This window comes from Streptopelia decaocto, assembly GCF_964273445.1.
Source record: "Streptopelia decaocto genome assembly, chromosome: 6".
In the NCBI taxonomy this organism is placed as follows: Eukaryota; Metazoa; Chordata; class Aves; order Columbiformes; family Columbidae; genus Streptopelia; species Streptopelia decaocto.
Window position 1 is genome coordinate 1,975,714 of NC_138660.1, and position 26,303 is coordinate 2,002,016.

Genomic DNA, 26,303 nt, shown 5'->3' on the forward strand with positions numbered 1-26,303 from the left:
CTGCCGGTTGCCACGGCAACGGCGGCGCGCGGGCAGCCCCGCCCTGCTCGCCGCGGCCAATGGCAGCGCCGGGAGGTGTCACGTGGGGCGGCGGGCGCCGCCGTGAGGGGCTGGCGGGGCCGGCGGGGCTCAGACCGGCGGGAGCTGCAGCCATGTTCGGGGGTCTGGGCCGCTGCTTCGAGGAGGATCCGTTCTTCCGGTGAGGGCACGGGCCGGGCCGGGCCGGCGGCCTCTGCTGGGTCGGGGTGAGGGGTCGGGGGGAACGCCGCCTGTGGGCGCGGGGGACGCGGGTCTGTGAGGGGTAACGGGCGGTGGGGTCACAGCCCCACTCCTCCGGTTACCCCAAACAAATGTCGGGGTTTACATTGTTACCGGTCATTTTAAATACCAGGGTCTTGTCTCTTACTCCCCTCCTCAGTAACGCCTGCGGTTTTTACTCTCATAGCACCGTGAAGAACGTAATGCTAATTTCATTGTGACATCGAATGAGAAATCTACATCTCTGTTGGTTTGTGTTGCTTGATTTTGTTTTTCCTTCAGTTTCTTTAAAAAGTGGGCAGGTGCCGGATGTTTTAGCTTTTCTGTTTGGTGTGGGTTTTTTGCTTTTTTTTAAATTTTTTTCTGTAGATTGTTTCTGAGCTCCTGTTGTCGATACATCCCCTAAAGACACCACCAGGTGTTCGTGCATTAAAACCTTGTGTGAGAGCAGCAAAGGCAAGCTCTCTGTCTCCTTGTTCTCCTTTCCCGAGTGGATATTGATGCTTTAGCTCAGCAAATGTGGGGTTTTGGTTTCTATACCCTGAGCACAGTGATGGTGCTCGGGGTAGAGCACGTCCATGTGTTCAAATTTATTTCCCGTGGGAATCTTTTACCACTTGAACCTACATCTAAATAGCATGTTGTGCAAATGCTCCCCCAAAACTGCTGAAGTATCAATTCTGGCCCCAGTTTATGAGCTTTGTCAGGAACTGAAGTGGGATTGGAGAACTCTTAGTTTTTCTAAAGGTGCGGTACTTACTGTGTGGAGCTTAATTACAAGCAAAGATAAGGGGCAGTGTGGGTGAGGAAGGGTAACGCATGGGGCCTTGTGATGTGGGTTTGTTGACTGTATCTCTTAGTTACAGGATATTCCAGCTGAGGCTGAGTTCCTACCTCTTAAAGGAGAATCTGCTGCAAAAGCTTCTTCCCGGTGCTGGGAGAGTTTCTAAAGCTGTGCAGGATGGGTTAGTACGCTCGGTTTTTAGGAATACGCAGGATATACTGTGCAGAAAACTTCGCTAATCAAATCTTCTGCATAAAATTAAAATAATAATGGAAATTAAGTCTTGTTTGTAGTAATTTGTAGCGTGTTTTTGAGATACCAGTTGCTTTCCTTTTATTCATGTTTATTGTAGGCACTGATGCAGTTTAAAATCATAGGGAAAAGGAGATTGCAGAAGAGAGAGGAAAGGAGTGTGTGTGAAAGAGATGAGACTGATACTGAGATTAATTTTCTCGGCATTGGCCTTGTAAATCTGTTTTGCATATAGTTAAGGAAATCAGCTTATTACTTCAGATAAGATTAGCTTCCAAAATAGTGTAATAATAAGCTTCTGTTGCTTCACAAGGAGAGATTTTGGCTGCTGAACTGGGAATAGTGCCTGGGTGTGTGGGCAGCCGAGGTTCACCCCGAACAGCCTGGACAGGTGCACAAGCTGTGTCTCTGCTGCCAAGCGTACTTGGCTTCTGGTATTAATGCACCAATCCACAGATTTATTTCTTTCCTTGTTCCAGGTGTTATCTCCAGTGTGATTTCGCAACCTCAGGCTTACATAACTTCCTAATTTAAAATAAAAAAGGCGCGTTTGTTATGAAGTACTGTTTTCAAAAATAATGAACTGCATGTATTGTTATAGGCCACTGATTTTCAACCGACCAGAAACATACACTGAAGTAAGGAGTAACGTTATACCTTTACTGTAGCACTCTGGGAAGGGTTTCAGCCGAAACTCCATTCAGAACTTGATTTTGAAAAATGAAGTTCTGGTGCTTAACATGCGAAGGGCATAAATTCTGTGCGTAAACCCCTTATGGAACCTCATTTCGTTATCCCCATCACTTTTATGGTATGATGATGTGCAGCAGTCATGGCTGTGTCATCGAAAGGATCTTCCCCCCTTAAAGAAGGTGAGATTTTTAAGTCAGGTGTGATCAATGGTACTTACTTAAACTAAACTAGGTGCTCTCTCCACCTGTTGCCATCCTATAAAATCTGTGATTTGAGCAAAGGGCTTAGGGTCTTGCGTCTTTACTGGAGAGACTTTTACTTGTTTTACATACATATACATATATTTTGTAAGAGTGACCTGCTCCTTTTGTAGCTATGATTTGAGTTTCAGTCATCAGAGCCATCAAGGCAGTAGGTTTAGTTCCCTGGACCCCTTGTATTCTGGGCAGGTTCTGTGATCACTTTCCATTGTTTTTCCCCTGTTTTAGCGCATACCAAAATTGTGGTATTTCTTTTGAGGCTTGACAGCACTAGATCATGTTCTGAATGGCTCTCTGAAATGTCCCTAGGGAATGGGGAGGCCTCACTTCTGTTCCTAAATCTGGCAATCCACAGTATATATCTTACTTCCCTGTCTCTCATAATGTTATAAGAAGCTAGTCTTTTAAAATTGTTTCATAAACCTTTCATTTTTTAAAACAAAAACAACCCACAGTTTTAGACACAGGTATGAGTGTATTAAATGGGTGTAGTGGAGGGTGAATGGCCAAGAGGAGTTGCCAAAGAAATTGAAATAAGGCAAAAAAAAAAACCAATTTCACAAGGGATGAAGCATTATTTTATGTCAGGTGAGATCTATTACAGCATGTTATGCACACTAAATTCAACCACTTTTTCTGATCTGCATTAAATCTATGAAATCTTGTTTTGTTTATGATGTGTTATAGGTAACTTATGAGTGTCCTGCTTACTTTGTACTGGAAGGGGCTGGGGAAAAACTTTGTTATCCATAAATTACTGGTGGAACACACTTCATGTTTATTTGTGTTTTTATAACCAAACCTATCAGAAGTTTGGTGTCAAAATAGATTTGATGGAAGAATACGCTGTGGTAGTGTTTGTGCTTTCTTCAGCTTGGCTCGTGCAGTGACTTTTTCCATCTGTTCTTCATCCTGTGAAAAGCAAGGGGACACTTGCTGTGTGGGAGCTGCTTATCGCGTTAGGACTGAAATGAAAGCCAGCAGTCATGTGAGTGGGGTAGATTAGGGTCTGCTTAACGACAATGGTCTAACTAATTCTGAACTATAACAGTCTGGTTGCACTGGAGAGAGTGAAGTATGTGTGTAGCTTAAAGGGATATTGTTATGTTAAAAAATCTTGTTTGGGAAATAATCCAGCATTAGGTTTGTAACCTTATTTCTTTTTCACTTAAAAGAAAAATTAATAAATGTAACTTTGGCACAAGAAAGGAGTACAAAGCAAAGAGATCAAAGTGGCCACGTGGTGTGAAAACTGGTTTTCATGGGACTGGCGGTAAGGGGTGGAGAGAGAGAAAGGTTTGGGAAGAGTTTCAAGAGAGGATCCGGTGTTGCAAAAGTCAGGAAGAGCCTGGAGCTTTTCTGCATGGAGGCATGAGATGTGATGGGCAGGGTTGTGGTGTCCTGGGGACAACGAGGGCAGGAGGTGTCTGGGGAATGTTGGGACATTGCTTGGAAGGAAGATGAGGTGTTATTGCACCTATGTAAACATACCTGGGCAATGATCAAGCCTAATAAAGTGCCTTTCAGTGGAATAGCAAAGGGAAAAATGAGACTGGAGGTGAAGGGAGGAAATGAAGCATGTTTTTTGTATGAAGTAATAATTTGTAGCCGTAGACCACAGGCAACAGTACTGATCATATATTGTGCTTCTGGCAAAATCATGTTTTGCTCCTCTTTTGGCCTTGGTTAAAAATATGAAGTTCCTGTCCCAATTAGAGAATGCCAAGAGTTGAGCATAAATGGAGAGCAACTTCATGTTCTAGCTGCAAGGCAAGCTTTGGGATTACTGGTGGGGTTCTGTAGCTTGAGTATTTAGAGATAAGAGAGAAAAGGGGGAAAACTAACAGGGAAGCAAAAAGCCAGTAAGTCTTTCTTCCTAAGCAAAGGGATGCAAGAACTTGATTTGTGGAGGGGGAGGAAAGGGAAGGCAAAGGTGCAATAGTGGGTGACTAAAGGAGATGGAGCTGGCTTGAATTTAGAGGCTAGTATACATTTTTGAGCATGTGCATCAAGGAGGATGGCAAGTAGAATGGGAGCAGCCCATTTGAGGGGTGAGGGTAGGAAATCCAGTAGGACATGATGAGTTCAGTGAGTGGTTCTGTGCTAAGCTTTGGAAGATGAAAGTGAAAAAAGGGGAGGGCGGGGAAAAATATTTTAATATCAGGGGTTGGAGGTAGATGTGGTGATGAATAAAATGTAGGTCATGTAGGTTTTCTAGTTCCGGGAAGATAGCAAACATAGGCTGGGAAGATGGCTGCAAAGGATGAAATAGTTTTGGAGAATATGAGGGAGGAGAAGAAGCAACACGGACACCCAAGAGTGCAGGAGAGCAAGGAGAAGACAAAAGAACTAAAACACCCAACCAACCTGAGAGGTAGAAGAGAAGTGAAAGAAATGAGAGTTTGGGAGGAACAGGAGACGGCCCAGTTGGGTCCTATTAACATAAAGAATTTTAATAATAAAGAACCATATGGAATGATTTAAAAAACTGAGTTTCAAAAATTTCGGAGCCATTTTACATAGCTTGGAATAAACTCCAATGACCTTCTATGCGAAATGTCTCTTTTTCAGCGATCCTTTTGCTGCACACCATGAGTACATGCGGCAGATGATGAGAAGCTTTTCTGATCCTTTTGGCCGAGATCCATTTCTCAGCATAACAGATGGTGGGGAGAGAACAGGAGATCGAAGAGCGCGCCAGGACTCTCAGGTTGCTCGAAGAGGAAATCGCAGAGTAAGTATTTTCTTAATCTCCAAGGATTGCTACGTGGAATTTACATTTACTGGTAATATAGTTGGCTTCCCATTTCCATGTCTGTTAAATTTGGTCCAGTGGAAACCAAGGCCTGGCTCAGCTATTGCAGCCTTGGCCAAATGGTTCTGTTGCTGAGTAAAATGTGCATAATCTCTCTCTTGGTTCCTTAATGGCCTATTACTTAACACTGACAAACTTGTGTTAGGGCTGGTGACAAGTCTGTATGTTATTGAACATCGAATATACAATATTTAATGAAATAAACTAAGCCAAATGACAGAGCCTTCTCTGAACGCTTCCTTTTTCGCTTACTTGAAAAGGTACTTTGGGATGTTTGTGCCTTCACTCTGCACTTTAGTGTCTTGTGTTTAGTTTATGTTAGTTTGACTTAACACAAACCTGTGTTTCAGCCACCTAAATAGTATCTACACAGACATTTCAAACCCTCTTTCAACTTTGCAACTGTGAATAAAAGCTTCACATTCTGTATTGGGTCTGATTCTTAATGTTTCTTCTTGATATAACAGTGTAAGGATTAAAGATCAGGAAAATTGGTACGAAACCTGGTATTTCTGTGAATTACAACCTGAAACTGAGAAGTTGGCAGTGACCTATGTTTTACATGAAGTATCTATATGACTCCCTGGGCATGCGGGACAATTATATCTTATGCTTCTGTAGCTAAACCTTATCTAATTGCTGTATTTAGAAAGGATATACGTTTGAAGTTGGTTGTTTCCCTCTGCCAGGCTAAATATTTTGCAGCTGAGTGATCTCTGACTTTAATGAATCACACCTGATTTTTAAAAACCAGTTGGAAGACAAGACAGATGACAAGGGCGTGTGGAACTCAGCCAGATTTGATGGGGGTTGTTCAAACCTAGATAGTCAGAGCTTAATAAACATGGCTGAAACACAGACTAGCACCTACAAGTCAAAAGGGTAACTGTCAGATTCTTTCCTCTGTGCTCATATGTTGCCAGTTAGTTTCAAATATAGATGCTGCTGGTTCTAATTAGGGCATGATCTGCTGCAGTAGATTCTTAGGCCTGGCTTCAGTAGCTGCCTACACCCAGATCGGACTTTTTTCCTTTAGAAAAACAATCTATTAAGCCTTACCCTAGTAGCTTAGGGGTTTGCATCGCTTGTTCTTGGCAGTGAGGGATAAACGATAGACACAGAAAACCTTTATCTGTGGTTACAGAAAGCAGTTAAAGGTGCAAGTGCGCTGTGTTATTTTGATAAGCACAAAAGAATTCCGCACCTGCTAAAATCTTGCCAGTATCTTTTGATGTTCCTCATGTTTCACCTGAGAGCTGTCAGATGTCACACAAGACTCGCGCCCATTACTTGAGCCTTCTTGTAGCCTCAAACTGCTTTGACTGGTTTCCCACCAGAAATTATTCAGACACCTTAAATAATTAGTTCTTTATGTAGGGAAAGATGGAAATCTTTACTACCATGTAAAATACACTGTTAAAATTGCCCATACTGATTACTGAGATCATAATTGTCTAAGTAAACTGTGGAATGCCTAGAAGTCCTTTGCGAGGAACAAAATTTGTTGCACCAACTCAACGTGCATCAATATGGCATTCAGATTGAAACTGCTTTTCCTTTCTGAAGCAGGTTCGCGGTGTCAGTTTTTAGGCTTTTGGAGGGAGGGAAGAAGGAAAGGGTATGAGCAGGAGAAATGGGGTAAAACATCTTAAAAGATGCTGTCATTAAGTTTTGTTTGGGTATCTGATTGCGCTATATATTGGGTGACTATTTAACAGTCTTCAGTGTGTGTTAAGAAACGGTGTTTATATTTTGTTAATGATTAGCAACTTTATTTCTGAGGATATCCCTTTGCATTTGATATATATTGAAAAAATATAATACCATTTTCTGTCAGTACATATTAGCCAGAAGTGCAATCTGAAAGGGTTCATGAAGGTATTCAAGAATTGGCTAATTTCTTCCTTTTTTTACTGAAAATTACTGTAAAGTGATTGGTACTTCTGGCCAGTCTTTCTTTAGGCAGGTTTTTATATAACTCTCCAGTCTTAGTTTCCTGGAAACATCAATTTGTTTTCCAGCATCTCGTTGCCCTGTCATATAGGGATATTCAGTATCAGCTGGTCAAACAGGAACTGTATTTGCCGGTGTTTATAGCTACATCTATTTATACAACTGCAGAAGAATATAATTTGCTCCTGGGGGATTTGTCTTCGGGTGGTTCTGTGTATGATGATAGATTTACCCGGAATTTCTTTGCAGTGACCTTTGAAAGTGCTGACAAGTTAGACTTAATTTTGTTTATCGTGAGGGATGTATGGATATTTTACAGAAATATCTTTTATATTTACATTAATCTCTTGTAATACATAAAGGGTGCTTGTGGACAGGTCAGCTGCATCACTTCATTTTTCAAGCTCTAAAATTGTTTGCCAGCCCTCTGAAATTCAGTTGCATAAATATTCATTAAAGTGACTATTGATTTGTGATTTGAAGTGTTTTCGGAGAAGTGGGTGATCTCTGAAGCATGTGCCAGTTTTAACTCATTTTAGTACAAAGGTTACTATGCTACACAAACGTTTCTCAGCTTGTAGCTTGAAGTGCTTCTAGTACATACATATAAATATAACTTATTAAATGTGGTGACAGCTGTTGCTTTCCAATATCATTAATATATTTTATATATTATGAGACTACTCTGTATTACATTGTCCTAGCACACTATGAATTATCAGGGTCCTCGTGAGTGTTTTTATTTGATCAGAAGTGTTTAGCATCACTTGCTGCATATGGAAGTGCTATGGAAGTTACTTCTGCTGTGTCTGATAACAGGTATAATGACTAAAAGTCGCTGCTCCTTTTTCTTGCAGGCAACGAGCTGCTCCCTCATGCCCTTTGCAGGCTTTGGGAGACTGGTTGGTATCCCAGGAGCAAGAATCCTTGTGTGTGGACACTGTCTGCATAACTAAAGCATGGACAATGTGCTTGCAAGCTGCTTTTGTTGGTGTTTAGATACATGGAACAATATAATTCAAGATCAATTTTTCCTTATTAAAAGGAAATGCTGGGGTAGACTAAATATGCTGATAGCATGATTGGAAAAGTTACTGCTTAGCAGCTGGCTGTTCTGCTTGGTGATGTATCTGTTGGTGCGTGATCTGTGATGGATATAAGTTGAATAATCCCTGGATAGAGACTCCAGACACCAAGTGCTGCCTGCAGACAGACACCAGCGCTTTGGGGTGTTTGTGGGCGCGATGCCGACAAGGTCGTAGTGCTGGTCACAGCTGAGAGCATTGCCCATGGAATGGGGCTTGGAGTGGTGTCCAGCTGGAGTTTGGGGGTCTGGAATATCTGGTCATGATCTGTAAAAAGTACCTGAGCAAAACCAAGTTTATTGCCATGACCCTCGTGGAGCATTTTCCTTCCTTTGGGATGCTTTAGAGTCCTCAGACTGAAAACCAGCAGCTTGGAGGGTGGCTCTCGCAGAGCAGATAAAAATAAGCATGGGTCTTTGAATTTTCAGATCTGAAGGTATTACTTGTTTAATTATATCTTCCAGAGGCACAAATTGGCAACTTGCTGTGTGCAAAAAGTGTATTAGCTAATCAGAGTTTGTCTGCAATTAACTACGCAGGCTGTGGCTTTTACTCCCCTAGCCCCTGATCTATGGCATGTAACTCCATAGTACAGCTGATTACCATGTCATGTCATTTTTAACTGTAGAAGGCAGTTTTCTGGCCCTAATTTGTCTATAATTATTGCCCAGAGGTTTCGGTAGCTCTTGAAGATTCAGATTTCTTGCTACTCAAGAAACAAATGGAAGGTGCCAAGGAAAAGTTCACAGTAGGAGAGGAAAGGGAGGGTGAGAATCATCTTTATCGCCACCTGCTCGGATGGATGCTCGTTTGGGACGGTATTGCTGGCTTCCCAGATGGTCACTGGGCAGAGCCCACTCTGTCCTTACTTTCTGTCTCTATTTTTTGGGGTTTTTTCCTTCCAAAGGGAGATTTCATCAGTGTGGTCAGTACATGCCATTAGCTACAGAGCCTACTAATTAAATTCTGTGCATCTAAACCTGTCTTATTATCTTTGTGCAACACTGGATATTCTGCTTTCATGGAACAATTAAAAAATGAATGCTGAGTGCATCTATAGCATCAGGTAATTAAGCTGCCATTAAAATACCACGTTAAAGTTCTCTTTTTATTTTTCACGCTGCCCTTTTATGAGTAATGTGCGTTATTACTGTGAAGGAACAGCTGTGTCTGCTGGGCCACATTTTTCTTGTTGTTCCATATGCATTAAGGCATTTAGATAATAGAGATAATAATCTATTGAAGGTCATATAGTAGTTCTTAAAGCAGAAGCTAGTTAAGTTAGAAGGTAAATGAAAATAATTCTTGTAAATTGGCCACAATGTAAACTTATTTCGGCATTTGAGCATCAAGTCCTTTGCTTCTGTCTTTCCAGTATCTCCAGCTTAACAATCAAGCTCCCCGTACTAGATTTCGATCTTTTTTCATTAGAAAAGATGCATTTTGGCTTGCCTGTGTCTGTGGATTGCAGTCTGTGAAAACCTTCGTGATGGTCTGATTTGCATTAAAAACTGCATGAAGAAGAAAACAAAACTACTTCAGAACTTGAAGAATTAGAGGACTTTGCTTTAATTTCAGTGCCTTTTCTTTTAGCAGGATGCAGATTTTGGAGACCCTTTTTTTGCAATGGACAGGATGATGTCCAATATGAGGAACAGCATGCTGGAGATGCAAAGGAAATTTGTAAGTTGTTGGTTTGGTTTTCTTTTAATTAATTGTATTGGAGAATAACAGGTGTTTAAAAATATTACTCAGAATGTCTTGCTAAGAAAAAGGTTACTAGTCTTGAGCAGGAAATTGGGGTGGGTTTGTTCTTCTGTTTTGTTTTGTTGGGTTTTTTGTTTGCTTGGCTTTGTTTTGGGTTTGTTTTCTTCCCCAGCTGATATTGCGGTGATAGTTCTCTATGCAGTCACTGATTATTTGCTAATAACAGCACATTAAATGTGTGCTTGATTCTCTAGGGGTTAGAACTGCTCGAAGTTATCTGGTCTCTGGCTCTTGCCAGAGCTGACAGCTCAAGTGAAGGAGCAGTTTAAATTGTTACTGGCCACTTACCCCACAAAACCTCAAACACCTAAAAGCCACCCTGCACATAGACTTGTCTCTGATTATATTTTCAGCACTGTGTCTTTCTTTGCAGCCTTTGAAGATAACACCGGTATCTATTAGGTGTTGCTGGGTGTATTTACTGTGTTTTACTGAGCTTGTAAAATGGCTTGTAACCATTGTTGCTCAAGTCCTATTTCACCCAAACTCTGCACACACCTTGTTATCTGCTGGATGTGGCAAGACTGATGCTCTAGGTTGTATCTTCATCACTAAACTATGCCAGGGCAAGCGTTGGAGCAGAGTTGCTTATTGCTGTCAATGCTTTGTTGTTGTGTTTCCTGGGCTGGGGAGACACCAAAGGCCAAGGTGTCTTCCCAACAGGCCACGTTTTGTGGTGCCAGGACTGAGGTGTCGTTTTTCGGAGGGGTATTCATTCTTTTTCATACTGTAAGAAGAACCTATTATCCACAAGTTTTAACTTCTATTAATAAAAGTTTACATTGCTTGTAGGATGACCTGTCCATCCATCCAGACGCCCACACGTTCAGCTCCTCCTCCGTGATGACGTACTCCAAAGTGGGGGATGAACCACCTAAAGTCTTCCAGGCTTCGGCTCAGACACGCACCGCGCCGGGAGGCGTAAGTAGTCCTGAGATGCAGCAGGAAGGTGATGTGTAATTATCGGACTCTCTAGAGAGTAGAGTTCATCTCTGCCAAACCACAGTTCCCTTCAGGTTCTTTTGACTGGAGTCAGTTACTCTTCTAATTTAGAAAAATATATGTCTGTTTAAATATTGCTCTATATTAAAGGCTTCTTAAGCTAAGGTGCTGTTTTCTTCCTTGTAATTGGTACGCTTCTAAGTATACATCTAAATAAATTGTATGCCTATCGACTGGAAAAATGGAGTGCCAGAACAGCTGATTCTTCAGGGCGGTCTCCTACATCTTTCTCTTTGCTATAATGAATCCTCGTTTTATATTTTAGGCAGAATTTTAAATGTACAAGATAGCAAGAGACGGTCTATTTATGCAAAACATGGCTTCAAATCATGCCCTTGACTCAGGCACTTTGAAATCCTTACGTAACTTACCAGCTGAAGATGCCCTTTCATCGGCTTCCTTGCAGCTGTTGCATCTAATTCTGCTAAGAAATTTGAATTTGAATTTGAACCCTGCAGCAAGGTTCATGAAGTAAAGGCCGCCGAGCGCGATTGGCTGTGGGATACGTTCGAGCTCGAGCAGACACTCGGTTATCAAAAAGGTTCTAATAATATCCCTGTGAACAATGTGATAAGTGGTTGCCGGGGTTTCAAGCCGGTCAACATGACAACCTCGTAATTAGTTGTCCCTTGGTGCTGAGAATATTGGCATTGGCTGTTACTCGTTCTTGTGAAGGAGAAGGCTGAAGACTTGTCTGCATGTAGTATATTTAGATGAGGCTTTTTTTTACGCAACAGTTAATGTACAACATGTATGTTACTTAAGAAGCTCCAGGTGTCCTCGTTTAATCTTCCTGTCTGTTGGCAAAAAGAAAATAGACTTGATCTGTGCTGCTTGGGTGTATTTTCAGCCAACGCAGTAAATGAGACTCTTGGAAAAGCCTGAAAAAAACAAACTTTTTCAGAAGAAATATATAAAAACCTTGGGGAAGAAAGTTTGATTTTTTTTTTTAATTACTTTAACAACTTTTTGTAGTTGGAAGGATAATTATTTTCATTTTTTGCACAGGTTAAGGAGACAAGAAAAGCACTTAAAGATTCCGAAAGCGGACTGGAAAAAATGGCTATTGGCCATCACATTCACGATCGGGCCCATGTCATTAAAAAATCGAAGAACAGCAAGACTGGTGATGAAGAACTGAACCAAGAGTTCATCAACTTGGATGAAAGTATGTCCTTCTGTGCAACTCTGATGGGCTTCACAGTGTTTCACGCACCAATTTTTGAAGTTCCGGCTTGAGGCCTTTTGAAAGGGGCTGTTTTCCACAAAGTGGGAAGTCTTCAAATAAAATTTCCCTTGTTGATATAAATTCAAACAACTTAAAGTAACCAGTTAGATTTGAAAATGTGTTGTCATGCAGTGGGTACTGTTTGCTTGGACAGCAGCTGCTCGTATTTGAAGCTAATTTTAATTATGGTTTCAAGCAAACTTTTAAGAGACTTTTCCCGTTTGCTGCATGTTTGTGGCTAATATAAAATACATATTTAAGAGATGCGTGGTTAAAATGTGCATATACTTTTACGACACAGTGACTTTGAGGTTTTTAGTTTTATCCTCCTGCTCTCAGTAAACTGACTTGTCTTTTCCAGATCCCCTGGAAATAGTTTGCAGGCAATGTGGAGAATCAGGGACCACAAGTTCAAAAAAACCCTCTAATTTCCATGACATGTGGGGTTTTTTCCTATCTTATTTGAATTTATTAAAAATAAACTGTAACTGTGTTTCAGCTGAGGCCCAGACCTTTGATGAAGAGTGGCAGAAAGAGATTATGAAGTTCAGACCATCCAGAACTAGGTGCAATTTGGAAGCTCCAAAGTACAGAAGTATTCATCACATACCCAAGGAGGATGGGTCAAAAAGGTAAAGTAGTTTCCTACCAGAATATGGAAATACTCGCAAGAGAAGGAGAATTCAATTATAAAGCAATCTGGTTATGAACAAACAGTGTTTACTGGCAATCTGAGGAGAAATGGCATTTTATTCCTCCTTTTCTTACGGTGCCACAATAAACAGGGTAAGGCGGGATTTTGTTAACTAAATTTTGAAGAAATTTAGTGATTTTTTTGACTTTGAAAATTTCTTAATGACAACGGTGAGTGTATTTTCTAGAGAAATAAGCCACTGATCTTAGCTCAATGATGTCCAAATGTTGTAGGCGTCCCCACACTCATTAAACCGGGTTCTTTGCGTTAAGGTTTAATCCTCTACGGTGGTAACAATAGAAATAGCTTTGGAGGGAGAGGCAAATCTGTGTTAGCACTACCACAACTATACCTCCACATAAGGAACTAACAAAATGTATATTCTCTCCCCCCCACATCATAGGGCTGTTGTGATTGTTGTTTTTTGTTTCAGAGAGAAACCGCTTGCGGCTTCCAGGGAGCACAGAGCTTCTCCGGAGAATCTCAGTGTGAGAGGAACACACGTCCCCATCAAAAGCAGCAAAAAATAAACGGTTTCCATTCTCCATTTGAATGGAGTTTCTTCAGAGAAGATAATGGTGCTGTGTTGCTTATGTTCATATATGTATACACGTATATCTGACCAATCTCTGTTTTTTGTTGAAGTATTAGCGTGCCTTGCTACTCCCATCCTTTGACAACTGACTGTTCTTTAAATGTTCTTTAAAACTCCAGATCCTTGGTTAACCAGTCTAGTTTCAGTAAACTTAAAAACCCAACAACTTTCTACTTAAAAGCACTTTAATGGATTATCACTAATTCTATTTTTTTTTCTTTAGAAATGCCCTGATTTGTAAGAGTTTTCTGCTACAACCGCACCAATCTCAGACTTTTTATTAAGCCTGATAAAGCCTGATAATGCAGCTACTTTTCCCCACGCTCTATGACTTGCACAGAAAGTAAATTATCTCATTTTGTGTGGCTGAAATAATTATTAATTTTCTAGGTGACAACAGCAATTAATAGTAATTTGAATACACTATACCCACTATCTGTATCTCCCTCTAAAATCTTACTGTAAATTGTTGTAGAATCCCCAGATTCACGTTGATTTAACATGAAGAAAAGTCAGAGGAAATGCTAAAATGACAAAAACATTAAACTTTAGTTAATTGGCATTCTCATGTTCATAAGCTGTGCTTGCATCTCTTAATTTCTGTGCCTGGACTGTCAGTTTTTGTATTTCTGATCCTTCGTGTATTTCCTTTGGAGGTGACCTGTTATTTTTAACTCATAAAGATCCTCTGTAGTAGCTGTTGATCATTCTGTAATAATACCACTGTGTCCTCAAACCCAGCTCTAACTATTAGTTCTTAATCACAAAAATGTGGGAGAAATTGGTTGAGCAGGCAGTAGGTGAACTGGATAATGAATGATTACACCACTTCCCCCTCAGCTGGGATGACGTGTTTGTATTTTTTGTGTGTCCTGTTTTAGTGGCTGTAGAATGATCCTAAATCCAACACTTGACCTCCCTGGACGTTGTTGTTTGGTTAAAGGTTCTGATTTTCTAGAGAAAATCCAACTGTGGGACTGAGAACAGGAAGGGTCTTTGGGTTAGAAGTTTTACATTCATTTGCAGTTTTGTTACACAAATTGATCCCTGTGTCGTAGTGTAATTTAATTTCTGTAGACTCTAACATTGCAGCATTAGCGCTACAGCATCTATTTCAATGCTAAAACATTATAGTGTAGCCTTAAAAAAGGCACTATTTATAATATAAAATAGAATAGGCTTGATAAGGTAATACTTGGCTAAAACAGCCTTTAAATTTAATATATATTTAATATATAAGGCTGTGGAGGTGTTTTCCAGGTATGTCACTTGAATTTCCAGTAATAAACAGCAGAAAAGTTTTTCATGTTGTAAGTTCAGAAATCTTTTATTTGAGAGATGCTGATATTTAACAGAAAATAGTATTCATCTGACAGCTTATATTTTGATCTATGTTTTACTGAGATAAACACAACACATATATGCATAATCAATAAACCCAGACATGCTATGTTTTATAAAATTATAGCAGAAAGAGGCTAATACTCAGTACAGATGACTTTGTTACGTAAATCAACCTTCTAAAATATAACACAAAAGATTGTTCTACAGAGAAACATCAACTGTAATTCTTTAATAAAGTTATTTATTATTTATGGTTGTTTGGCTTACTCTAAACCACATTTAGGTTGTGCTGCTTTCAAACATTCTTGTATGTGACACCAATAGCCCCTCAGTTTCTAGAAAAAAAACATGCATTTATCACCAAAAAAAAAAGTTGGTAGAAGGAAGGGGCAGGGGTGTCCAACTTCTTTTCACCAGGGGGCCACACCAGTCTTGCGTTTGCCTTCAAAGGGCAGAATGTAATTTAGGACTGTATAAATGTATGAGCAGTTACAGTTTGACACCCCTGCCCTAAGGATTGCTTGGGACTGAGTCCAATTAGTATTTTAATCAATGATCTTTCACCATCAGCTGAAGTTTGCTAATTAGACACAGGAGTTGGAAAGAGGAGGACTGTATGAGGAAGGAAAGGAAAAGAAACTTCATGGGCTGTGGGGCATAGGTAAAGGGTTAAAAGCTGGTGCCATTGAAACAGTGACTGGAAATGTGTGTTATCACAGAATGTCAGGGGTTGAAGGGCCCTGGAAAGCTCATCCAGTGCAATCCCCCCATGGAGCAGGAACACCCAGCTGAGGTTACACAGGAAGGTGTCCAGGCGGGTTGGAATGTCTGCACAGAAGGAGACTCCACAGCCCCCTGGGCAGCCTGGGCCAGGCTCTGCCACCCTCACCATGAAGAAGTTTCTTCTCATATTTAAGTGGAACCTCTTGTGTTCCAGTTTGCACCCATTGCCCCTTGTCCTGTACCTGGTTGTCACCAGAAGAGCCTGGCTCCATCCTCCTGACACTCCCCCTTTCCATATTGATCCCCAGGAATGAGTCCCCCCTCAGTGTCCTCTTGTCCAGCTCCAGAGCCCCAGCTCCCTCAGCCTTTCCTCACACGGGAGATGCTCCACTCCCTGCAGCATCTTGGTGGCTGCGCTGGACTCTCTGCAGCAGTTCCCTGTCCTGCTGGAACTGAGGGGCCACAACTGGACACAATATTCCAGATGCACATTCCAGGTGTGTTATAATAACAGGAAAGGTGCAGTAAAGTCAGTGTGGCAGATTAACAAACAATTTGATGGTTACTCTGCACAACATCCCTCTCATAGCCACCACGCTGAAAGAAATTCTCGCCTTTGGTATAAATGTATTTTGTATCAATGTAGTAGTTACAGTCCTAAGATTACATTTCGGCCCTTTGAGGGCCGAGGCTGATGTGGCCCCCGGTGAGAATGAGGGACTAGAACGTTCCCCCTCCCCTGTTCTCCACCGTGACCCGCTATTTCTTGAGGGTCTCCCCTCCACCAGCGCTATTTCCCGCCCAGGATGCCCCGGAGAGCGGCCCCGGCCCCGCTGCGCATGCGCGTTGTCCCGGAAGGGGCGGAGGAGGAGCCGGGAGGAGCCGGAGCCGCGGCCATGCTGCGGGCGCTGCGGGCCGGCCTGGCCCCGGGGCGGCTGCAGCACCAGGTACCGGCCGCCGCCGCTTCGTGAGGAGCGGGCGGGACAGCGCGGGCGCCCTGCGGGGAACACGGGGCGCGGCCGGGCCTGTGAGGGCCCGAGGGCGCCGTGACCGCGGGTCGGTGTCCCGGCGGTGCGGGTCGGGTCGGGTCGGGTCGGGTCGGGTCGGGTCGACATCCCCGTTAGCGAGCTGGGGGAGGACAGACCCCCCGAAAGCGGGAGAGTGTGCAGCGGTTCGGTCAGATGGGCGGGAGGCAAAGCGGGGTGGCTGGGAACGTAAAGGCGGGACTGGCAAAGCCGGGCTTAGTGGGGAGGGCTTGTCTGGCTGTGAGGTGACCCCGGGAAGGGCGTTTTGTGATAAACGTGGGCAAGACTTTTGAGCAGGGCCTATTGTGTTAGAATACGGGTGATGGTTTTAAACTAAAAGAGGGGAGATTCAGGCTGGACATGAGGAAGAAATTGTTGCCCTGAGGGTGGTGAGAGCCTGGCCCAGGTTGGCCAGAGAGGTGGTGGCTGAACCATCCCTGAGACATCCCAGGCCAGGCTGGACGGGCTCTGAGCACCCTGGGCTGGTGAAGATGTCCCTGTCATGGCAGGGGGGGCACTGGGGGGCTGGGAACGTCCCTTCAACACAAACCATCTGTGATTCTACCACCCATTTGCCGTAGAAAAGTTGATGGACCGGGAGTTCATTTGTTGGTGCAGCGAGCTGTGTTTGATCAGCTCCAAACTAAACCAGCGATCGCTGTTTGCCTTTCAGTCCCTCCTGAGCTGCTGCAGACACTGTTCTACAGGAGCCCTTCCCAATGAGAGGATCCGCAACATCGGGATCTCGGCCCACATCGACTCGGGGAAGACGACGCTAACAGAGCGAATCCTCTTCTATACGGGCAGGATCGCACAAATGCACGAGGTCGGTTCTCGGAGGACTCCAGAGCAGAGCTGGTCTTTGTGGGCTGAGCGTCCTGGGTGCCATCGTGATGTTGTTGTGACCTGTTCTTCTGCACAGTGTAGCGCATGGGCTGAGGGAGCAACGCTTGTTTGGCCTAGTGCGGCTCTTCTGGAGAAGGAATTCTGAATTCCGCTGGTTTCACCAGCACCCCTTTAAAAATAAGTAGAGGGTGAGGGGGTGGAAAGCAGTCCCTCCTTTACTGCGGTGTTCTGTCTCTTGCAGAACACTGAATCTCATTTCAAGACTTACTTTTCCCTTACCATCTCCATGGTAAACGTACAATGGAAGATGTGTGTTTCTTTCGGTGGAGTCAGATGACTGAGAAACGGAGAGCAGAGGGACGTGATTTTTAGCTTCAGAGTGAAGCATAATTTGCGCCAGGTTTCTAATGACCTTTTTCAGGAATGAACCTCAGGAGAGCAAAATACGTTCGAGTTGCAGGTGCAGCTGCAGAAAACAAAACCAAACTTGTTTGGAGTTCAAGCATTCCAAGCAATTTTGCCATGTCTGCTTTTCTTCACTGTGTGAAGGATGATGCTCAGGATACAAAGCATCACTCCTGCACATGCAGAATTCTTAGTAGACTCTGGAACTACATTTTTTAATTCTATTTTCCTAAGGTGAAAGGTAAGGATGGAGTCGGAGCTGTCATGGATTCCATGGAGCTCGAGCGGCAGCGCGGGATCACAATCCAGTCTGCGGCCACGTACACCATGTGGAAAGACACCAACATCAACATCATTGACACACCAGGTAACGACAGTTCTGAACGCGTTACGATTGCTGTTCCTTTGGTTTTACACAGCATGCGGTGCCGTCTTTATGTTTGTTAGTCAAGTTGAGCTAATAGGACTCTTTCTATAGACCTGGAGACTCATTCTGTTGGCAGTTGCTCTTTTCTGCAGCTATGAGAAAGCAACTCCTCGTTACCTTTTGTCATCTATGAATAATGTTTGGGGTTTTTTTTGTTATTCAGGACACGTAGACTTCACAATTGAAGTGGAGAGATCTCTCAGAGTTCTAGACGGAGCTATTCTGGTTCTCTGTGCTGTTGGAGGAGTTCAGTGCCAGACCATCACTGTGAACAGGCAAATGAAACGTTACGGCGTCCCCTTTTTAACCTTCATCAATAAACTGGACAGACTGGGCTCTAGTCCAACCAGAGCAGTACAACAGCTGAGGTATTTATCATTTAAAATCATTTGGGAGATAATTCAGAACTATTCACATAGGAGGCTAATACTAAGAATATTGAAAAGCTTTGAAAACAGCCTTTTTCCTGGATCCTGGTGGCAAACATGCTGTAGGTCACAGCAGGGAGATGACGGCGGGTCGGACAGTTTCTCGTTCAAGCACCACAAGTCCTGCTCACTCCTTACCTGTGCCCGATTTGATCCGAGAGATATGAGCGTTATTATACAATACGGGAGCAGCAACTCCCCAAATCAGGTGGTTAATCTGGAACCAGTTTGTGCTGCGTCCTTTCCCATGGGAGCTGCTCTCTGCACCTGCGGGATGTCGCGGGCTGGCAATCACCTTAAAATGCAGCCAGGCGTTTCTCATCAGCATTGGTGGGTTTTTGGCACAGTCCAAAGAACGGAAGATAACGGTTTTGTAGGAATGGGATGTTGTTCAAAGACCGTCTGGGTCACATATATAGAAATGGTTGGGTTTTTTTTCCTTGAACTAATTTATATTTGCTCACTTTTTCAGATCCAAGTTAAAACACAACGCAGCTTTTGTTCAGATCCCGATTGGGCTGGAGGGGAACTTCAAGGGAATTATAGATCTTATTGAAGAAAGAGCTATATATTTTGACGGTGCACTTGGGTAAGTTTTCAAACTCGGGTTTTTCTTAGCCGGAGCGACTCTTTGTAGGAGTAAAGCTACCTGTAGTTTTTGTTCAGAGGTGCAACAGCCTCCTGTTTGGGAAGCTGGGGATGTGGGTTGTGCTCGGGCTGTTATCACTCTCCAGGTTCCAGCAAAGTGATGCTGCAGGGCCGGGTGTAGCAATGGGAAGCTGCAGGTTTTGAACAGGTTGTCCTGCGTACTCACAAACTCCTGCCAGGACTGGGAAGAAACCCTCTCCTGCTAAAGCATCACTGATGACTTGTCGATATTCTGATGTGATTGTTTTTTGTCAATATCCATATCAACAGTGAATTTCTCTTGATCATCGCAGTGATTAGTGGGCGAAAGGTTGTTTCATGTGGCGTTTCTTTAGCGTGAGTGTTTTATTTATGTGTAGCCAGACTCTTCGGTATGATGAAATTCCAGCTGAGTTCAGAGCCGAGGCTGCAGAGAGACGTCGGGAGTTGATTGAATGTGTCGCCAACTCGGATGATCAGCTTGGGGAGCTGTTTTTGGAAGAAAAGATTCCTACGACTGCCGAGTTAAAGGTAACTTCATTGTGGTTCTTCTTCCTGTGGCACTGTTCTCTTACTCTTGTGTCCTTATCTGCTTTTTCCCCCGATCTCCCAATAAAGATTTCTTGAACTCTTGAGGAAATTTTGTTCGCTTGAGTTCTGCGATACAAGTGTCACCTCCCGGAGGTGAACTCCCACTGTACTCCCTGCTCAGGGCCCGTTCCAAATGTATTTATTTGATTTGATTTGTGTAGGTAAGTCTGAGCTTGCGTGTGCCCTTTGGGGGACCAGCAAGTGACTCAAAGGTACATTTAGTCATTTTTGTCGTTCTTTTGCCTTGCCATGTTACGGCTTGATGGCTGCGACTTGCATCCTGTCCCACAGCATGTTGGTTGTTGAGGTGCTGTAAGGAATTCCTGCCTTGTTTTGTGTTTGCATTCATTACATCTGAAATGAGAAAATGTGAAAATGAAATGTGGAAAGAGCGCTACACTAGAAGGGAACTGGAGCGGCTTTACTGGGAGACTCCAGAGGAAAAGAATCCAGGTCAAAATACAGTTTGCCAAAAAAAAAAAGAAGGTAACCCTCCTTCAAGAAATGCAATGTAAAAATTGCTATGTGATTTATTTAATGAAATACTTTACTTACGAGCATGCCAACATAGAGGGATGCTCACAGAAGTAATCACTGAAAACGGTTTTTCTGCTGACAGCTGGGTATCGCTGTTTCTTCGAGCGCACGTCCACAAAATCAAAGGTGGTGGGGAGCTCTGGGAAGATCAGCTGCACCGGTACAGTCTTCATGCAGATCTTTGCCACTGTGCTATGGTGTTTTTTTTTAATTGGCTTGGCTGTAAAGGTGATTTACTGGTGATTAATATCTCGAGGAAGAGTAGGCAGGAATCTATATCCCAACTTGGCTTGAGATGAAAGCACAAGAGTTTTTTACTGATCAAATGTATCTCTTAGAACCAGCCATTCAGTTACTCCAGTAATTAAATAGTATTTTGTGAAGCCTGAGCTATTCCTGTTACAAAGCAGCACTTCTCGCTTTGATAGAGATGTAACAGCACTTTTAGAGGCCTGTAAGGATTTGTCCTTCGCCAGGCAGAGGGAACGGTACCAATGTGAATACACTGGGTTGATGTAAGAGGTGAGAGATTTTGAGCAGGAAGGTCTTTTTGATAAGCTCCTGCTGGGAAGGAAATCTGTTACTGAGATAAATCTGTCTATTCAGCATACCTCTGCTTCCCACTCCTGAAAGCCAATTAATTACAGCTCTAATGGCGATAGCGTTGCAGACGCAGGTTAGTCTGTGCTAATACGTCCCTGAAGATGGATTTTCTTTCAGTGGCCAGCAGCCAAGTTTCCACTGAAAATATCTTTTTGTGGAAACGATGCAAAGCGTCACTCCTGGGTGCCACAGTCGTAGCGTATGATGTTTGCTGAAGATCAGCTGCTTAAACATCCCCTGATTTGCCGCCATCCATAATGCTGCACAAAAAGTGCCCCAGGTGCTCGGTGGGGCACTCGTGAGAGTGGTCTTGACGTGAAAATAAAATTACGTTTCTTCCCCGGAGTAATTGTTGATGAGGATAAAGTGCAGTCGTGTTGCTTCGTTTGAAAACACGTGGATGAATAAAACCACGAGGCATCAGCACATCTGTCTGTCCAGCAGTCCTGGGCTAGAGCAGCAGAATTGCTGATGTCACTCGTTTTTTCCTTTTACTATGTTTGTGAAGTCATTACAACAACAAATTAAAAGAACTGTTCTGTTAATTATGAAGATAGCTGAGTCCTCTCTCTTTGGGTACATTAAGTATCTCCCAGATTAGATGATGTGGTCTTTGCTATCAAGGAGAATTAATTTATTTTGGCTTACCAAAGCCGACGGGAGCGACTGACGGTCGGAGCGAGGGCCTGGCTGGGCGCAGGGAGGTGACATCCTCTAGTGGCAGGGAGAGGTGGGACCCAGGTGGCAATTTTGGCTTCACTGGTTGATTATGGGGACCAAGAGCTGCTGTCAGCGGTGCGGAAGGTGGCTGTGATCGCGGGGCGATGCTCAGTTCTGCTTTGCAACGCCACGTGAAAGCACGAGGTGCCTGTACAGCTTGTTCCTCTTGCTCCCTTTGCTGGGACGTCTGGAAAGATTCCCAGGATGGTGCAGCTTCAGCAGGTCCGTAGATGATGATGTTCTTCTGTGGTGCTTTTAAAACTGTTGTCATGAAAAAATGGTGATTCACTGAACATGACACCCACGTATCCCTTCCCTGCCTGACTTATTCCAGGAGAGTTTTCCACAGTTTAAAATACTGAAGCATCTCATCTTGCTGTCACAAATTTAAATGTATATTGTTTCCTAATGTAAATAAAGAGGGGGTAATGAGGCACCTAAAACAGAAATGAAGAATCTTGACTTTACCAGCAGAGAATCAATAAATTATTTTGGGGTTAGTGTATATTTACCTTGGGGATTTTCATTTTTAAGTCGAATTTAAGAGGAAAGGGGAAAAAAAAAATAAATCTCGCACTTTTGTAGGATTGTGGTGAGCAGGTTTTATGGGAAGCTCTTGTGTAGGTTGTACAGGAGACTGTGTGGGAGCGGCTGCTTTACTCCAGGAGTAGAGAGAGAAAAAGAATCTGTCCTGGCGCTTGGTGGGTTCTGTGTCAGACTCCTGAAGGTTTTACAGGAGACGAACGCACTGATATTTGATGTTTTTTCCCCAGCTCGCCATCAGAAGAGCAACACTGAAGAAATCCTTTACCCCGGTGCTTGTGGGAAGCGCTTTAAAGAACAAGGGGGTGCAGCCGCTGCTGGACGCCGTCCTGGAATATCTCCCCAACCCCTCGGAGGTGGAGAACTACGCTATTCTCAACCAGGGGTGAGTATACGCTGAGCAGACAGAGTGGTCTTGGAACTGGGTAGCAGGAACCGTTACTAACAAAATACACCATCATTTACCAGTTGTTTTAAATAACACCACTGTAATTTTTGCACGAACTTCCAAAACTAAGAAAGCTCATCTCTCGTTTGAGGGTTACTGCTTATGCTGGTATTTGAAACACACGTGAGATGTTTAATTTGAAAAAAAATATTGTCTGATGAGATTTCTTTAGACATTTATGGCAATTCTTCAAACCATGCCCACAGTAGAGAGCACGTCTGAAATGGGTAAACAAGATTTTATTCTTGGGCTGTGTTTGTTGAGGTGGACGTGCTGTCCCTCTGAGACGGATTTGCTCCTGAGTTATGTCTGATTGATTAATTACTTTCACGGCAAAACAGTTGAATGGCGTGAAGGACCAGTGATGTTTGTCATAGTTTCAACACCCTTTTTGGAATCTGCTGCAGTTTCTCTGAGATACTTTCTGAGTGTGACTTTTAAGTCTCTGTTATACAGCTGTGAAACTGAAGGCCCAGGGGAATTTCTGAGCTTGGGCTCACGTTTTTGATGAGGCTGCCATGTTCGCTTCATGACATAAACTCTGTCTCTATCCCTGTTTTTAAGGGATTCTGAGGACAAAACCAAGTTTCTACTGAACTCTGCTCGAGACAATTCCCAACCTTTTATAGGCCTTGCTTTTAAACTGGAGGTAAGCTGGTCCCAATTGCCTTTCTAATGCAGCAAAACCAGGAGGGAAGTGGGGTGTTCCCTGCAAGAGCTGCGGGAAAAGCGCACAATTAAAACTTTGTATTTTGGGTGTGGTGCCTTTTTCACTTGGTCACTCTGTGTGTGGTAAAGCTAGACTGGCAGTTTCTGGAGAGCAGACACCCAGAACATTACCTACCTGACATTATTCCTCGCAACAAAAGTTGTACTCGCGTTGTGTTAACCCTAAAGGATAAAGGAAGGGATCCAAATTCATTGTTTGTGATTTGAGTTGAAAATAGAGTGAGTCCAAACCGATGGTGCTACCGAAACTTACATAGAACAAATTTTAAAATCAGTTTATGTTTAAATTCAATTTAAATTTATTTTTAAAAACTGGTTTCAACCATAGAAACCACCAGTGTATCAAACACTGCCAAGATGGAAGTTTTAAAGCGGGTTATGAGCGTCAAACACTTCATAACTTTCTTCGTTAAAACATGAACACTTTGGGGGGCTTATTTTAAATACTTTCAGAGAAAAATCCTGGTTTTGTTTGCAGTTGAAAACAATGGAACACAAAACAGTTGGAGAAGAAAAAGTTCCGTTTTAACCGAACATGTTTGCTACCTAGAGAGTAGCAGGTCAAACAAAAGCTGAGATTATATTGCAGAAAGTTTTGTTGACTTGTCTAGTGTGTAAATTCAAACCAGAAACATTTACTCACCTGTGCAGATGGTGCTTTGAGTCATAGTGCTCTCGGCTCCCAAAATGCTTCTATCTGATTTGTAATGAATTTTGATTCCAGGCTGGCCGTTTTGGGCAGTTAACCTACGTTCGGGTCTACCAGGGGATGCTGAAGAAATCGGATTATATCTATAACACCAGGACCGGGAAGAAAGTGCGTGTACAACGGCTCGTCCGGATGCATTCAGACACCATGGAGGTGAGTGTGGGATGTACGATCCACGCGATCGCCTTTGGAGCCACTCTTGCTAAACCAGCTTCTCGCTTTTCAGCTGTCTCTGAACGATGGGATATGTCAAATTCCTCCTTTTGTGGTTAATTCATACTTGCCTGTGGCACTTAATAGAGCTCTACAAGAAACCGAAATGACCTCTAGTGTGTTATTTCCATTCAAGTGGAAGAGTCTTTGCCCAAGAAGCATTATAAAATAGCTTTGAGGTGATGGCTAAAGAAAGCCAGCTGTGGTATTATCCCCATCTTCCCTACTTCTGGGAGAGGGGAAATAGGATTGACAAAACACACAAAGAAAGTTTTCTTCCATATGATTATTGAATACAATTATTAAAATTAATTCTCAAGCAGCTGCAAATAGCACCCTTTCCTGTTTAAGACTCCTGAGCTGCACAGCTGGGCCTGGCCTGCCTGGACCTTGGTGTGTCATTTGCGTCACATCCTTACGCTGCAATAAATCAGCATCCGAGCTCAGGTCTCCTTTTTCTGCTTGGAGTAAAGAGAGAATAAAGATGCACAGAGCAGTTTATCAAAGCTGGAGTTTTCACAGGAGCTTAACTTCAAGCTTTTAAACACAGTATTTATGTATGTTCTAAAACCAGGTGTGGTTTGTAATATGCCTTTCAGTGTTACCTAAACAGCGAACTTTTCTTTCTGAAGGACGTAAATGAGGTTTACGCAGGAGACATATGTGCGCTGTTTGGAATCGATTGTGCCAGTGGGGATACATTCACCGATAAAACCAGTACTGACATTTCCATGGTGAGTGCCCCTTTTCATCTGGGTGCCTCGTGCATTGGAATTTACCAGGATTTTGGTGTAAAAGTTTGTTGTCATTTGTTCAGTTTAGATATTTTTTTGATGCATATGCAACCGCAAATATTTTTTGTGATCATTTGTTATACCTCAAGAAGCCTGAATATCCAGGAGTGTGGTATGTGCGGGAGGGACACACATCTGTTAGCAAACTCTTCTGGGCTGGTAAAAGTGGATGCAGTTACCCCAAAATATTAAGCTATGTATTTGTGTTAGTATTTAAATACATTTACAAAATCTGATAGGAAGCAGAGTCTTCTAATTAGTAAGAAATCCAAAGGGAAATCAATTTGCATCCAGGTGACAGTGCTGGGATATCAGGTACAAGCTAGATAAGTAAAACAGTCATCCCCATTTGTAACCCTGAGTTCTTGTGACCAGACTTTTCTGGAGGAATTACCTGCCAGGGTACTGAACCCAACTGTATCAATATGATCTCTTCCCTTATGGTCGTTGCAGGAATCAATTCACATCCCTGATCCTGTCATTTCAGTAGCTATGAAGCCTTCCAACAAGGTAGGAGCCTATAAATCAACCTTTTTCTGACTGGCTTACCTTTCCTCTGCTGCTTTTACAATTTTACGCAGCTTAGTGGTTAAATATGGAACCACAGACTAAACGAGCAGTGTTTAAAAATGTTCTATCCAAAGTATTTAGGAAGAAATAATTCGGATAACTGGGCATGTGACTGCGTCAGATGGAATTGTGTGGCCATAACAAAAATTGCCTTTGACCTGGGTGAACGTGGGCTTGAAGTAACTGGAGGAATAAATATTATACAGTTATAAACATATGGCCGCGTTTCAGAAAACAACCTCCCGAGAGCAGAAGCGCTGAGGAGTTGATCGGAAAATCTGAGGCCTTTTTGTTGTGTGACTTTGGGTGTTGAATTAACGTTTTCTTGCGTGTGTTCATTTTCTTTTCAGAATGACTTTGATAAATTTGCAAAAGGCCTGAGCCGCTTCACGAGGGAAGACCCCACATTTCGAACCCATTTTGAAGAGGAGAGCAAAGAGACCATAGTTTCTGGAATGGGGGAGCTGCACCTGGAGATCTATGCCCAGGTAATTTGGAAAGCAGATTCCGTGGACTCTGCTTTCGTCTGTTTTCCCAAGAATTCTCCTTCCTTTCTGGCAGAGACATTGCATTGCTGTACCAAAATATCTGCAGGTGGGCTAATTAATGCCAGCCATTAGGTCTCATTTTGTAAT

General features: G+C 42.9%; 2 protein-coding genes across 6 annotated transcripts in view; both read left to right on the top strand.

Annotated features, from left to right (window-relative positions):
• Window positions 1-26,303, top strand: part of GFM1 (G elongation factor mitochondrial 1) — a 38,395-nt gene that overhangs the window by 139 nt on the left and 11,953 nt on the right. Inside the window, exons 2-13 of one of the 2 annotated variants that reach the window (XM_082057146.1) lie at window positions 16,341-16,400; window positions 17,152-17,304; window positions 17,964-18,096; window positions 18,320-18,524; window positions 19,057-19,173; window positions 19,592-19,742; window positions 22,436-22,590; window positions 23,218-23,302; window positions 24,107-24,244; window positions 24,937-25,038; window positions 25,552-25,608; window positions 26,019-26,156. In XM_082057146.1, the coding sequence (XP_081913272.1) occupies window positions 16,350-16,400; window positions 17,152-17,304; window positions 17,964-18,096; window positions 18,320-18,524; window positions 19,057-19,173; window positions 19,592-19,742; window positions 22,436-22,590; window positions 23,218-23,302; window positions 24,107-24,244; window positions 24,937-25,038; window positions 25,552-25,608; window positions 26,019-26,156 (1,485 nt within the window). In that variant the 5' untranslated portion in view covers window positions 16,341-16,349. Of the gene's footprint in view, window positions 1-16,309; window positions 16,401-17,151; window positions 17,305-17,963; window positions 18,097-18,319; window positions 18,525-19,056; window positions 19,174-19,591; window positions 19,743-22,435; window positions 22,591-23,217; window positions 23,303-24,106; window positions 24,245-24,936; window positions 25,039-25,551; window positions 25,609-26,018; window positions 26,157-26,303 lie in introns of those variants that run through there. The other variant, XM_082057145.1, reaches the window with a different exon arrangement.
• Window positions 88-14,981, top strand: MLF1 (myeloid leukemia factor 1). 4 transcript variants are annotated; one of them, XM_082057221.1, is made up of 8 exons: window positions 88-199; window positions 4,819-4,981; window positions 7,873-7,917; window positions 9,694-9,783; window positions 10,660-10,788; window positions 11,878-12,037; window positions 12,597-12,729; window positions 13,225-14,981. In XM_082057221.1, exons 1-8 carry the CDS (start codon window positions 153-155, stop codon window positions 13,319-13,321), a joined length of 864 nt encoding a protein of 287 aa, XP_081913347.1. In that variant the 5' UTR covers window positions 88-152; the 3' UTR covers window positions 13,322-14,981. The 4 variants fall into 4 exon arrangements, with proteins under 4 accessions (XP_081913347.1, XP_081913348.1, XP_081913349.1 ...); XM_082057222.1 differs by having other exon boundaries at window positions 9,697-9,783; XM_082057223.1 differs by lacking the exon at window positions 7,873-7,917.